The following is a 14,966-nucleotide window of genomic DNA, read 5'->3' as shown; positions in this document are numbered from 1 at the left end:
TTTTGCAAGAACAAGACGTATTTATATGCATCCTGGAGCATGGTGCCGGTGTCCATGTTCTTGTCCCATGGCATTAGCTTTTGGACACAAAGGGTCTTCTCGTCGAGCTTTTACATTCACTTCCTAGCGAGCATACTATATAGGATGATTGGAACAAGAGCATTGAAGCTTTTCACGATAGCTTTTGGAGACAACAGGTCTTCACAATAGTTTTTGATTGTATGATCGGTTGTTGTTAAATATAATAATTTGAAAACATTAATGGTAATTAAAATTTTTTTTATGCAAAACATGTATTTATTACTTTCCATGGCATAAATGAATTTGCTTGGCATTCTATGCTATCTACATTAACCTAACTAAGCCAGTCCTTTAACATTAGCGACAGTTATATAGTTTAAGATGCCAGAATGAGAACATGCAAATTTAGCAATTAAAGAGAGGTGATTACAAAGTTGATCTATTTTCAATTCAATGACTACATTGTAGTTGTACAGTGCATATAACTACAAAAACATTTCACTCTAATTTGATTCTTTCTTTTGCAACTCCACTTTGTTTGTCCATACATCACATGCATAATCTAGAGAGCCACGCAAAATGAGTTTTTCAACAGTTGAAGCCGCACATTGTGGTGTCTGGTCCTTTGGTTTTCAACACAAACGGATCGATTCGGACCCAAAGCAAGGAGAAGACTGAAGCCGATAACACCGACATATAACCACAATGATTTCTGTTTTGCCTCCCCATTAGACCTTTAAGGAATGGATAGAGATGGACAATCACCCAGAAGGAGAAGAAGAGCTTTCCAAAGAGAGGTCCCAAGATTGGTATCCATTGTTTATGGCATCCGAGATGCCTGCAACAACTCCTACTAGGTTGAAGATTACAAGTGGTTGGTGGAATCAACGTGTGTGCCATCTGCTTGGAAGATCTCGCCAGTGGCGCCTGCAGGATGCTGCGCTCACATGTTTTTCACAGGGGATGTATTGTTGAATGAATTTGGAAGCAAACTTGCCCCATGTGCATATCATCATTAGGAAGAAAGTAATTTAACGGGAGGAGGAGGATACATGTGGATGATTTATTTTTAATATTTTAATTTTCAACCTATATTTCCGTTGAGGGGGTAATAGGAGTTAACGAATCTAACCGATAACGTAAGAGACTCACTTTTTTAAATCGATGATCAAAATCAGATGAACTGAAAATGTAAGGGATCATCCATATAATTAACCCGATATTAAGTTTGGATTGGGTTAGGTCGTACGAACCGAAAAGAAAACCGAGCCCAATATCAATCATTTCCGGTTTCACGCGTTTCTCCCGACTGTTTTTCTTTTAGGCCAAATGGAAGAAAAATAATTTAATTATTATTTTCTCTTCCCTTTGGCCCTCCTTCGTATCAGATTTCGCAAAAATTTAAAAAGAAAAAACCCTAATTCTTCAGAACTCCAAGGAACAGAAATCTCTTGATTTTCTCTGCAAAAAAGGAAAAAAGAAAAAGAAAAAAAATGGTGTTAGCACAGTTAGGAGGGAGCATCTCTCGGGCTATACAGCAGATGAGCAATGCCACTATAATTGATGAGAAAGTTTTAAACGAATGCCTCAACGAAATCACCAGAGCTCTTCTTCAATCCGATATTCAATTCAAGCTCGTTCGTGATATGCAAACTAATATTAAGAAGATCGTCAATCTTGAGGATCTTGCAGCCGGTCATAACAAACGGAAAATCATTCAGCAGGTATATTCCATTTTCAGAAACAATTTCTGCTCTTTTTGTTTCCTTCTAATTCAGAATTTAGGTGATTTTGAACTAGGATTGAGGGTTTTATATTTGAATTATTGGATGGAATTCTGCAAGTAAAAAATGTGAATTAGCTGATATATTTTGAGAAATTCGTCTTTTACCCCATTGTTTCCTGATTTTATAATCTATCTTAATTTAGTTCTAACAATGATGAGATTTATTAAAGTTCTGATTTTTTGTTTTGGTTCGCCTTTAATCCAAAATGTTGGTAATGTTTGATTTAATGGCTCTCTCCTGATATACAATTAATGTGAAAACTTAATGTAATTGAGAAACTTTTGATCCAAAACTTTCCAAAAGAAAATGCTTTGGTTCATGTTTTGATTCTTGTATTAGACTTAAATATAGTTGCTAAAAAAGGTTTGATTTTCGCTATAGGCAATTTTTAATGAGCTTTGTAAGATTCTGGATCCTGGGAAGCCGGCTTTCACACCAAAGAAAGGGAAAACAAGCGTTGTGATGTTTGTTGGTTTACAAGGTAAGTTTTGTTTACATCTTCATGTAGGTTGAATTATGGTACAATTGTTTGCCCATTATTGTGAAAGTCCTTGCTATGTTCTGAATGTGTTGGTAAGACTATGGAATACCTGAATTTTGCAGTTGAATTTTTCCTTGTAATTTTTTTTCAGGGTCTGGGAAAACAACCACATGTACAAAATATGCCTATTATCATCAGAAAAAAGGTTGGAAACCAGCTCTAGTCTGTGCTGATACATTCAGAGCTGGTGCTTTTGATCAGTTGAAGCAGAATGCCACTAAAGCTAAAATCCCATTTTATGGAAGGTACTTTCTTCTTTTCATTCATTTTTGTGGCCAAGGATTTAAATTGCAGCTATGGATGTATTTTTGGTTGCATCACATTTATAGTAGCAATGGTCGTGATGAATGCTATTGTGGTCGATTGTTGTAAATATCGGCCATGAATATCCATGGTGAAGAGAGTTAAAACTGCAAAATAGAGGCCATGGCATTGCGTTGCAGGCATGTGGCCGCTACCACATATTGAAATTTTGAATTTGGGCTAATTGTTTGTTTTAATCATTTGATGTTCTTTAATTCTTAGAATGGGGATGTGAAAGGAATAATTTAGACTATAGGTAATTTTCAACAATGATATGATGTGTATACGTAATTACAGAAATGTTTTTTAAATTCATTAAAGGGCATAAGTGGGAAGCATGAAAATACATGCATGCAACTAGTTTGCTTTTCTGTTTCTTGTATATGTAACACATATATGTATACATTTCTATGTATTTTGTGATATTAATGCTTTTTAGTTTCAAATGATTTGTTTTTTATTTAATATCTGGAATATATGCTTTGATTTGTAGCCATGATCCTACTGTGGATTTTAAATGCAGAGAATGTATTTAATGGTGTTTTCTGCTATTCATGCAGCTACATGGAGTCGGATCCTGTGAAAATTGCTGTAGAAGGTGTTGAGAGATTTAAGAAGGAAAATTGTGATCTTATAATTGTTGATACCAGTGGGCGCCATAAACAGGAGGCTGCCCTGTTTGAGGAAATGCGTCAAGTCTCTGAAGCAACGGTATTGTTCAGATTTTAGATGTTCATTTTATTTTATTTCAGGATAAGTGATGATGATATCCCCTTTAATTTAATTTACTTTTTTTGTATGTTCCAGAAACCAGATCTTGTTATTTTTGTTATGGATAGTAGTATAGGTCAAGCTGCCTTTGATCAAGCTCAAGCATTTAAACAAAGTGTTGCAGTTGGTGCTGTAATTGTCACAAAAATGGATGGTCATGCAAAGGGTGGTGGTGCGCTTAGTGCGTAAGTGTTATGATTGTTTTCACCCTCATTTTGTATGTCTACTTAAGATAGTATTTGTGTTTCTATTAGTAGGTTGAGTTCTCATGATATGTACTTCTTGGTTTTGTCCTTTTGTGGCTTCTGCCAGGGTTGCTGCAACTAAGAGTCCTGTCATATTTATAGGAACTGGAGAGCACATGGATGAGTTTGAAGTGTTTGATGTTAAACCATTTGTAAGCCGCCTTTTAGGTATGCATCTCCTTTTCCTTTTATGTATTCTTCTAAACACATAAATTATGGATTCCAAAATGATGATGATTGTTTGAAACATTGTCATGGTGATTATCATTCTGAATAGGCATGGGTGACTGGTCTGGATTCATGGACAAAATTCATGAAGTTGTTCCCATGGATCAACAGCCTGAGCTTCTCCAAAAGCTTTCAGAAGGGAACTTTACCTTGAGGATTATGTATGAACAATTTCAGAACATACTCAAAATGGGTCCAATTGGGCAGGTTATTCTTAGCTACTCTTTGATTGTTCATCTTCAATTCTTCATACTGCTGCATTTTCGTTTTAGCAAAGTTGGATTACTTTGTATTAATGGGTGTGCCTTTTAATGATTCCTCCATGTTGTGTTTTCAAATGTTCAATTTGGTGGTTTGCTCCTGTCTTAAAATTTAGGAGATATATTGATATTTTCTTCATTCTGCAAACTTTTAATTTCTGTTCATGTTTGATGTCGGACATTTTTGTGAAGTGTTACTAGAAGTATTACTATGTTACAACCAGTTTTTTAGAAAGTTAAACAGCCTTATTGCTCAATAGGGGACACATTAAACTTTAAATTAATAGAGCTTTTGGATGGTGATTCACTTCCCCTTGACCCTGTCCAATGCTCCCCATCCTTTAACTTCCATGTTGTCCCTCTTCCCTCTCTCCCTCTCCCTCTCTCTCTCTCTCTCTGTGTGTGTGTGCGTGTGTTATGTAAGTGTTGTATTTAATTTGCATGGTAACTTTATGCTAATACTTTGGTTGGTTTCTGCAGGTTTTTTCAATGCTTCCAGGCTTTAGCTCTGAACTAATGCCGAAAGGTCGGGAAAAAGAAAGCCAGGCAAAGATCAAACGCTACATGACCATGATGGACTCGATGACAAATGAAGGCAAGTGAATGCGCTGCTTTATTCCATTTCTCAAGACATGTAATATTGTTCAAGTATAGGATAACGATTTTGATTGTTAATTTGTTGCAGAGTTGGATAGTTCAAACCCAAAGCTCATGAATGAATCGAGGATGATGCGCATAGCACGAGGATCCGGTCGTCATATTCGAGAGGTAATGGAAATGATGGAGGAGTACAAACGACTTGCGAAGATATGGAGCAAGATGAAGGGGCTTAAAATTCCAAAGAAGGGTGAGATGAGTGCCTTGTCTCGCAACATGAACGCACAGAACATGAGCAAGGTCCTCCCTCCACAGATGTTGAAGCAGATTGGCGGTATGGGCGGCTTGCAGAACCTGATGAAGCAAATGGGTTCGAGCAAAGACATGATGGGGATGTTTGGAGGTGGGGACAAGTAATTTTCCACGCCAGTCCATTGCTGTACTTTTGAGTGCTAATGCAGTCTAGGGGATTCCCCATGTTGAAGATTCAGAGATTATATGCCTCCCAAAACTTGCCGTTGTACAAACTGTGTTTTTCTGCGCAGGCTAATGCATTTTCTATTTCTCATTATATTTCAACATTTAGAGTCAACAGCTAAATTTGGGATTTGAACTGAGGAGCCATAAATGTAATTTTATTTTATTTTTAGGGTGGGTTTCATTATGTACAAAAATAAATTTTATAAAACTATTATTTATCTCTCTGATTTACGACGTTCATATATTATAATATCTAAAATATTTTGAATAATATTGTGAAATTCTCACGTTAGTATTTTTACTGTTTTTTATAGTTTAATTCAACTTGTTGTCTATTGATAATTTCTGTTAAAAAAAAGTTTGATGTGGTCTACAACCAGATATTTTTTTCGTGTGTAATAAGAAAAATAAAAGAAATGTGATTTAAAAAAAAGAAATAGAAAATTCAAATAAAAGTATAAAAAATACAAAAGAATTTTACTTTTTTAAAAAATCTTTTTAATTAAAAAATCTGCTTTTAATTTTTTTAAAAAAAAACATAATTAGAATTTAACTTTAAAATGTAATTTCGGAAACATAAATTCGGAATTTTCAGTTATTTCTAATTGTTTTGTAATTTTCTATATTTTTATGATTTTATTTAGCTTTGTTATTATGATATTTTTTAATAATTATTAAACGAGATAAAAATTGATTGAGCCATATAATATTTTTAACGAAAAAATTAGGATACGTGATAAATGGAATGAAAATTAAGGGACTAGAGTGACAAAAAATAATAAACGGCCAGGGTATTTCACTTAAATACAGGGGGCATTTTAGGTATTCGATTTCACAACCCTTTTTTTTCAACTGTTGGAAGACGAACTAAGAAGAGATGTAGATCACACCAAAAAATCACAAAGGTTTGCTCTTTCCATTGAAATAATATAAATACAGGAACAAATAAATAAAATGAAATTGTATGGCAGATTTGCAGTTTAAAGCAGAAATGAGAAGAGTGTTCCATGAATTCAGAAATAACTATCAATCCATTATTTGTATCATCTACCAGGGTCGGCTCTGGATATTTTTTGAGCCAGTACGAAATAAAAGAAATTGACCTCTATGTATGTAAATATAAAAATAAACCTCTATTTATATTTTTTAGTTTTTTACCCGAGACGAAATAAAATAAATGTACAGTATAGAAAATATTATGGGCCCTGGGCGGATGCCCCTCCTGCCCCGGCCCAGGGCCGTCCCTGCCATCTACACTTATCTTTACAAAAATTTGCTCAGAACAGTTTTCCTCAAAGAGGTCTCTTCCGCTTCCTCTTCCTCTTCCTCTTCACCATCATCATCTTCATCACTCTTCGCATATGTGTTGAGAGCACAACGTACAACCGAGTTCACCTGCTTCCTTAATCTCACGTTATCAACAAACATATCTGTTAGCATCTTCCTCAACTCGTTGTCGGTTCTCCTATCACCGTCTTTTATCTTACGACTCCCTTCCGATCTAGCCACCGAATTTTCTACATCTTGAGCAAGGAGTTGCGCCTGTCCATGATACACCGACAAAAAATAGGTGTCATTCTGCCTGCCTTCCCATAACTTCAAAAACTCCTTTCAACAAAACATCATACACCGACCAAACCGAAACAGCCTTGCATCGTTTAGAAAAACACTCACAAGTATAAATGCCCATCTTATGTATTTGAAGAATCTGTTAACGGAGACTTCATATGAACATTAACTCTCTCAACATACATTGAACCCCTCAAAAAACTTTCACCATTTCATGTATGAGCCGCATGTGAAGTCACATGCAGCTCGACATGAATGCTGTATCTTAGCTTTCAAGGATTGAAAATGAAACAAACCTGGGGTGGGGCATCTTTCATTTTGCATTTACTCAAACATGCTTCACAGGCTTAAAAACCTGCAAGGAAATATTTCATGGTGACAATTGAAGACTCTCCATGTTTCCGGTACTTAAAAGGAACATATACATCTTATTTAACCCTTGCGTTGTACCCTTTCTTTTCCAAGAAAAGAAAGCTTAAAACAATCGTATGTATAGTTTTATCTAAAAAAGGAGAAAACGAGGGTAGGAAGCCCTTTAGAATATGGTTCTAATGCAATTATACGAGAAATTATATACATTACATGCTAAACTACTTAGGCTAATGCTCTGCACAAAGGAGCGATTGAACCGAATCACAGTTGACATTACGACAGGTGGACAACAAAGGAAAACGGATACCAATATTATTTATTAGAACCATTTACCTTCACAATGTATATTATTAATCTTGCTTTTCTTCTACCTCGTGAACTCTATTCAATGACTCTTCAAAAGCTTGCAATGCAACTGTGTAATGGTCTAAAGAAATTGCCCCCTCTTCCACAACGTGCAAGGCACTTCGATACAATCGGTTAAACCATTGCACGCGATCAATGGCATCAACGTTAGTGGAACCTTGATCCGGAACATAGAAGTGCTTGTAATCCTTTTTCCATCGTGAGAGAATGTACTTGGAAGGGACTTCCTCCACACCATTGAAGTTAAGCACACACAACGCATGCCGGCAAAGATATCCATAGAAATTAAAGCAACTGCAAATGCATCTAACTTCACTAGCTGTTCGGTTATAAAGTACTTCATAATCCCTAATTTCTCTCTTATTTCCTTCAGCCAAGACTCGCTCCTTGACCAGGAAGATTATTATAGGCCCATCAACATGTAGCTGTGTTGTGCTAAAACAGGAATACATCTCCTCTACCTCTAATTGGAACCTTTTAAAAATTCTCTTGTGTACAACTTGGAGAGTTGCAACTCAAAGGAGCATCTTGTTTTCAAAGCAGGGCTGGAGTTTCTTGACTCAATATCGGCAAGACTTTCTTCTTTGTGTTTTTTTTGTAATGCTAATTCGTACTTATCAAGGAACTCTTTTAAAGGAGTTTGTTTGTGCACATATTTATCAAAGGGACTTAAATTTTCACCAGGTCTCGAGGCATATAGTCCAGCAAAAAATGTGTCCTTCAAATAAACTGGAGCCCACCGAGCTCGATCTTCATATAATGATCGAAGCCATTCATGGTCAGAGTCACCAAAATGCTGGACCATAAAACCCCATGCTGCTTCAAATTCAATTACTTTGAGTGATTCAAAAACTGCCTTAACAAATGTCTTCTGATTGCATCGTAATTACGCAATCCTACCAATTTTTCTGGAACAATTTTCATTATGAGTGACAAACTTAAGCGATGATTAGATTTGGGAAACACCTCCACAATTGCATTCTGCAAAGCCTTGCACTTGTCTGTAATAATGGTATGAGGACACTGTCCTGACACACAAGTAAGCCATGCTTTGAATAACCAAGAATAAGACTCAGATGTCTCACCAGCAAGCAGACCACAACCGAGTAACACAGTTTGTCCATGATGATTAACTCCAACAAGTGCCACAAGGGGAGTATCATATCTATTTGACAAGCAAGTGTTGTCAATATAAACGACATCCCCGAAATAGACACAAGATGCCCTACATCGTGAATCAACCCAGAAAACATTCCTCAAATGCCCATCATCATTGAAATCCATCAAGTAAAAGAAGTTTGGGTTTATCAGCTGCAAACGGCATAGGTAGTTATAAATGGCTTGCGAGTCACCCTTTCTAAGATTGAGCTGATTTGGTTGATCAGAGAACTTCCTAACAGCCACTGCATTGCTATTCGGATTCCCATTACCCTCAGCATCTATCACTAATGCTCGATACAACTTGATGGTTCGCACTTCAGCATCAGAACTCGATTGCATCTTACTTTTTGTTCCGGAGCCCATCTTCTTAACAGATTTACAAATCTTGGCACCTAACAAGTGATTATGCTCGTGTGTAACCTCAAGCACCCGCCATCGTTTCGATTCTGACAACCCTCATCCTTATCATAGCAGGGCAGCCGGTTCTAGTTTCTTTCCGAAGACGGTTAACATCTTTGATTCTTTTAAAGCCCTGGCTACTACAACAAAGCACGGCCCCATACTTCTCTCTACTATTCCGCTTAAACCACGAATTCTTAACCCTAACACGAAACCCGGCTTCCTTGGCATAGCGATTATAATAATTATAGGCATCATCATAAGTTTCAAATTCCATTCCAACAGCTGGAGCAAGAAACTCTTTCTTTCCATCGGGTAAACCATTTTGAACATCAAACAATTCAGTGGTTCACTATCTGTTTCTTTTAGACTCTGGCCATCACATTTTTCCTCGGCCAAACAAACGTTACCAGGATGAGCTTCTTTTTCTTCCTCAACTTCCATCTAAAAAAAGAAAAACTCATAGCTCAGACATTGTGTATTTAAGTAGGCTCCAAAAACAGTGGGCAAAAGGGAATAAAGGGAAATGGAGGAAATAAAATAAACCAAGATTAAAGCTTTGTTCAGTAAGCGAATTATGCGTATCATTCATCGTTTATCGAAAGGTATAGATGACAACTGAATATGATATGTCAAACCAATGTGTGTGTGTGTGTGTGAGAGAGAGAGAGAGAGAGATTTAAGGCTGACCTGGGTGTGTCAAAATGCCGTCGTTCTGATCGTGAGTTGATGTTTTGAGTCTCAATTGGAGAAGGGAGTAACAGAGGACACAGTCAGATCTCAAAAGGGAAGAAAAAATTTTGCAGTCGGCCAACTATGGAAGAAGACGGGCAATTTGGGTAAACAGCAAATTATGTTGAGAAAACACTTGGGGCGATCGAACAAATCAATTTGCGAACGGACGGACGGATCTGGTGGCACTATACAAGTTATTAGCTTTCGTCACCGTTTTGCGGACAATAATAGCAAACGGCTACTGTAGTCGAAAATACGATAAAAATCGTAATATTTCAAGTTGAGTATAATTTAGGCGATTTTCTCGGTATATCATCGGTGATCGTTATTATTATCGATTTAACATCGATCAGATTATATTTTTTGATCTAACACCCTTAATAGAAAAGCGCGCCCCCTGAACCGCGCTATATGTTGATTTGACTCCACGTAGATATAGCGCGCCCCCTGCCCCGCGATATACGGTGATCTGGCGCCACGTGGGTATAGTGCGCCCCTGATCCGCGTTATACATGGATATCTAGCACGTTGGGTATAGCGCGGTGCAGGGGGCGCACTATACCCCTAAATACCCAACCCTTCACGTCCCCATCTCCATGTAAATACCCCATCCTCAATTAGGGATGACAAAACAACCCGAACCCGACGGGGAAAACCGAAAATCGAATTAAACGGGTCGGGTTCGGGGATGATAAACGGGGACGGGGACGGGGATGGGAAAAACCCATTTATTTTAAACGGGGACGGGGACGGGTTTGGTAATCCTCGCCCCGATTACCCGATTACCCGCCCCGATACCCGACACGATAAATATTAAAAATAATTATTTATATATATATATAATATTAATAAATTTAATTTAAATAAAAAATATATATTTAATTTAAATATATATATATACCTGGCCCGATTCCCAGCCCAATACCGACCCAATACCTGGCCCAATACCCGTTTAAATAATCGTTTGTGCTAAACGGGGATACTCGTTTCCCCGCGGTTTTCCCCGATTACCCGACGGGGATCCCCGTTTAAATCCCCGTGGTTTTTTAAACGGGGACGGGTATCGGTTTTTTAAACAGGGACGAGGACGGGGGGATCAATACCCGGCCCGAACCCGGCCCGTTTCCATCCCTATCCTCAATCACTTTTATCACACTAAATTTTCTCAAATTCTCTAAATTTCTCTCAAATACTTTCTTTTTAAGGTATATTTTATAATATTTTTATTATTATGTTTTTACTTTATTTAATATTTTATTAATATAATTCTTGTACAGATATATAATGGAAGACAGCCTACTTCGCTCGGATGGAAATCATATATCTCTACACTTTGCTGATACGGTAACATTTTAACGTTTTAATTTAATTTAAATTATTAGTAACATTTAGTTGATTGATTTAATACATGATTATTAGATTAAGAATTAAATATCTCGACACTTTACTAATACGGTAACATTTTAATGTTTTAATTTAATTTAAATTATTAGTAATAATTAGTTGATTCATTTAATGCATGATTATTAGATTAAGAATTAATTTTTATAATTATTTATTTTTAGGAGAAGGACCGTGTATTAGATCATTTTATTAGGAATCTTAAGTTAGTGATACTCAGCCGTGTCATGCCGTATTTAGTAGAGGCTGGATTCAGTTACATAGGTAGATATCAGGGTCACTGTAAGATAGAGCCAGACCTGATTTCTGTCTTAGTAGAGCGGTGGAGGCTGGAAACCCGCACATTCCATCTTCCGTGCGGAGAGTGCACGATCACGCTTTGATGATGTTTCTATGCACCTGGGGCTTCCGGTGGATGGAGATGTGATATCGGGGATAGCTTCCGGTTCTTGGACTACTTTGTGTCGGGATAGTCTAGGACGTGTCCCGGAAAATTTTATCGGAGGTAGGATACCGTTAAATTGGTTAGATGTCAATTTTCGGGAGTTGAGCGCATACGCCTCTGAGGATGAGGTTAAGATGTATGTACGGGCATGCATACTGCAGCTGTATTTAAATTGCGCAACCTAGTTCACTGCATGTGGTTGCGACATCTTAGCGACTTTCATCTCGCCGGATCATTCAGTTGGGGCTCAGCAGTTTTTGTAACACTCAACCGTATCCGACCCGAATACGAGTTTGAGGTGTCACATTGACTTTTCAAACTTTGACTCTTGACAAAATTCAAAGAAAAATTTAAAACTTTCATTAAAATAAAAACTGTGTATTTACATAAATTGACCAAAATCGATCAGAGCATATTTAGCTCAATCAATTAGTACATGCCAACTATATTCAGATTAACCATACACATTTAAATCATCTATTTTTTGATATGAAACTTTGTAAGGAAAATACTGACTGTCTTGCTCCTCTTAGCTCTTTACTCTTCTCACTTCTGTAACCTACGTGTGAAACAATCACACGCTAATCGTTGACTTAGTGAGGCATAAAACATATAATAAAACTCTAACTCGTAATCATGCTTGAACAATTTCTACTAACATATCACATACAAGCATCATACCCACATATGCATATAATAATTCCTACTATGCACCTTTCATATATATATATATATATCCACGCATACATATAATTATCTTCTTTCCTAACATTATCATATTATCACATTTCATATTTCTATTCTCTTGTTTATATGATCAATTAAGCTCATATCATATATCTTATAGCATATACAATAATCACTAACACACATATATCATATACAGTACATTCTATGTTATCTCTTATTAGCCCATGTGCACCTGTGAGAACTGTAGATATGTGAGTCTATTGAGGTTGTGCACCACTATGCTGTTACCATAGCTCATATAAATGTCCCGAATGACCTATCCAGAGGTCACAAAGACCCCGGTAACTGTCCAGAGGTCATAAAGATCATCGGTAACTGTCCATAGGTCCCGAAGAACCTAGGTAAACTATCCATATGTCTCGAAAGACATAGGTAAACCCTCGACTCTTGGCATGCCAACTATACCCCTAGCTCTCATATCACATAACATGGGCATTATCATTTATAACATTTCATATCACTTGTTATTTCTCTTCTATCACATACCACATGTATGTGTAACCATATATCTCATATCACATGTATCACAAGTGCATGTATTCACGTAGATCGTTTCATATGACTTATATCATTTCTCATTTGTTTATGTAACTCGCATGTCATATCATGTAACATATAACACATAATCATATAGGCTTACGGTTTTATCACCTATCATGTTATTTCACTTATACACTTTTATATCACGTAAACTCATATATATATCATGTCACATAACTTATCTCATAACTTATTTGATATTCCTATATATTCTCATCTTATAACTTATATTACCTATGCATATAACCTTATGACTTATTATCAAGTACTCAATTAATGTTCCTATATGGTTCAATCTTTATCATATAACCTATGAGCTATTCTTATATTACCCTATATCAACCATACTTTGTTTATCTCACTTTTCATATCATTCATTCAAAAGAATGTTAACACATATAATCATGCATACATACAATTTATGTCATGCATATATATATAATCATATATTCATGCATTAAACATAGGAAATAGACTTGTCACAAGTCTTGTTTCCATTTAGCACCATAAACGAATTAATATGCACTCACCTAGCCTTGTTTGCTTTGAATCAATCTTAATCCTTAGATTGTTCCGGAACAAGCTTTATTCTATATCTACATCATAATAATACATTGATAAATACCAGTATACTAATTGATATCTTCTAAATTGTCACTTCTTAGGCTAAAAGAAAAGTCCATTTCATCTTTTAATGAAGGTATGCATCGATGCACTGCATAGTGTATCGATGTATTCCCTATCGGTGCATCGATGCACTACCTGTGCATCGGTGCATAAAATACATTCGATGTTTGTTTATTACTGGGATGCATCGATGCATGCCTTATGCATCGATGCACCAATGCATTCGATGTTTTTAGATTAAAAGAGTACATCGATGCACTACTTGTGCATCGATACACCTTCAAACAATTTATGGGTTTTAACCTTGATGCATCGGTGCACTATGAATATGCATCGATGCACTCTGCCCAGAATCCTCTTCTTAAACCCGAAAATTCATTCTTTTTGGATTAAATCCTTCATATTCCAACCCCTTTCATATTCCTAACTTACATATACATACTTAAACTCATTAATATTCATTTATCTCATCTTTAACCTCTAAATTCCATCTTTCATATGGAAATTCAAGAATCATACTCAAATTCTAACATGTTCCAAATTTCATTCAATTGCTTCTAACTTCTTAATTAGACCCTTGACAAGTCAAATCCAACTTTAGAACTTCAAAAACCTTTATATAACAAAAGTTCATTTATAAACCCTTAATAGAAATTCCTTTCTAATTCTCTCTCTTTGGTATTTTAAACTTATATAAGCTTTCCTTGAGCTTATATAACCCCCAAAGACTCAAATCCAACTTAAAATTTTCGAGAAATCAAAAACTAAATCAAACTTACCTTTGCTCTTGGCTTCTACGTAAAGAAGAAGAAGAAAGGAGAAGAGAACTCTGAGAATTCTCTCCCTTTCCACGTGTATATATCCTTACCAATCCCATTTTTAATTCATTTATTGGTCAATTGGCCTTTTTGCCCTTTATTTCCTTTAATAATTACTAAATAACCTTCATCATATATATCCAATAATCATTGAACTATTTCATTCTTCTACTTTAGTCATCAAATTCTGAAATTTTATAATTTGGTCACTAACCCGGTATTGCGGATGTTACAGTTTTGGCTTTGCTGTACAAGGAGATGTGTAGAGCCATGACTACAGGCGTAATGCTATCGGCGGATATCTCTGTTGCTGCAGTCTTGGGCATGGTATCGATTGCCCTTTTTATGTCCCGTTATGAAGAACCCATTCGTATTTCCACTACTTCTGAGGTAATTATAAACCTGATTTTGTATATTAATAATTTTATACAGCGTATAACAATTTTTTTCCTTGAATAGGTGGTCTATTGATAGGAAAAATCATCAGGAGCTACCTGATGATTTAGAAAAAATAGGGTGTTAATCGATCAGAAAGCTGGCACACAGGTAT

General features: G+C 36.2%; 2 protein-coding genes across 2 annotated transcripts; one reads left to right on the top strand and one right to left on the bottom strand.

Annotated features, from left to right (window-relative positions):
* Positions 1–1,391: 1,391 nt before the first annotated feature.
* Positions 1,392–5,322, top strand: LOC120125439 (signal recognition particle 54 kDa protein 2). Its single transcript, XM_039143870.1, has 9 exons — positions 1,392–1,745; positions 2,190–2,289; positions 2,441–2,594; positions 3,213–3,363; positions 3,460–3,608; positions 3,736–3,836; positions 3,946–4,103; positions 4,637–4,751; positions 4,842–5,322. Exons 1-9 carry the CDS (start codon positions 1,515–1,517, stop codon positions 5,168–5,170), a joined length of 1,488 nt encoding a protein of 495 aa, XP_038999801.1. The 5' UTR covers positions 1,392–1,514; the 3' UTR covers positions 5,171–5,322.
* A 1,759-nt stretch (positions 5,323–7,081) lies between these two features.
* LOC120125331 (protein FAR1-RELATED SEQUENCE 6-like) lies at positions 7,082–9,437 on the bottom strand (the record flags this gene model as incomplete). Its single annotated transcript, XM_039143778.1, is given in 5 exon segments — positions 7,082–7,157; positions 7,508–8,024; positions 8,027–8,407; positions 8,410–9,148; positions 9,150–9,437. Coding segments are annotated over 4 exon segments (1,908 nt in total), but the record flags the coding sequence as incomplete, so codon positions are not given.
* Positions 9,438–14,966: the final 5,529 nt, after the last annotated feature.

The sequence above is a fragment of the Hibiscus syriacus genome, unplaced genomic scaffold, assembly GCF_006381635.1.
Source record: "Hibiscus syriacus cultivar Baekdansim isolate YM2019G1 unplaced genomic scaffold, ASM638163v2 tig00110430_pilon, whole genome shotgun sequence".
NCBI classification, from domain to species: Eukaryota; Viridiplantae; Streptophyta; class Magnoliopsida; order Malvales; family Malvaceae; genus Hibiscus; species Hibiscus syriacus.
This window is presented reverse-complemented; position numbering and strand designations above follow the sequence as displayed.

Coding starts and splice junctions, on each gene's coding strand:
- LOC120125439 (XM_039143870.1), top strand. CDS start 1,515: ATGGTGTTAGCACAGTTAGGAGGGAGCATCTCTCGGGCTATACAGCAG. Junction 1,746..2,189: donor AACGGAAAATCATTCAGCAG/GTATATTCCATT, acceptor TTTTCGCTATAG/GCAATTTTTAATGAGCTTTG. Junction 4,104..4,636: donor AAATGGGTCCAATTGGGCAG/GTTATTCTTAGC, acceptor TGGTTTCTGCAG/GTTTTTTCAATGCTTCCAGG.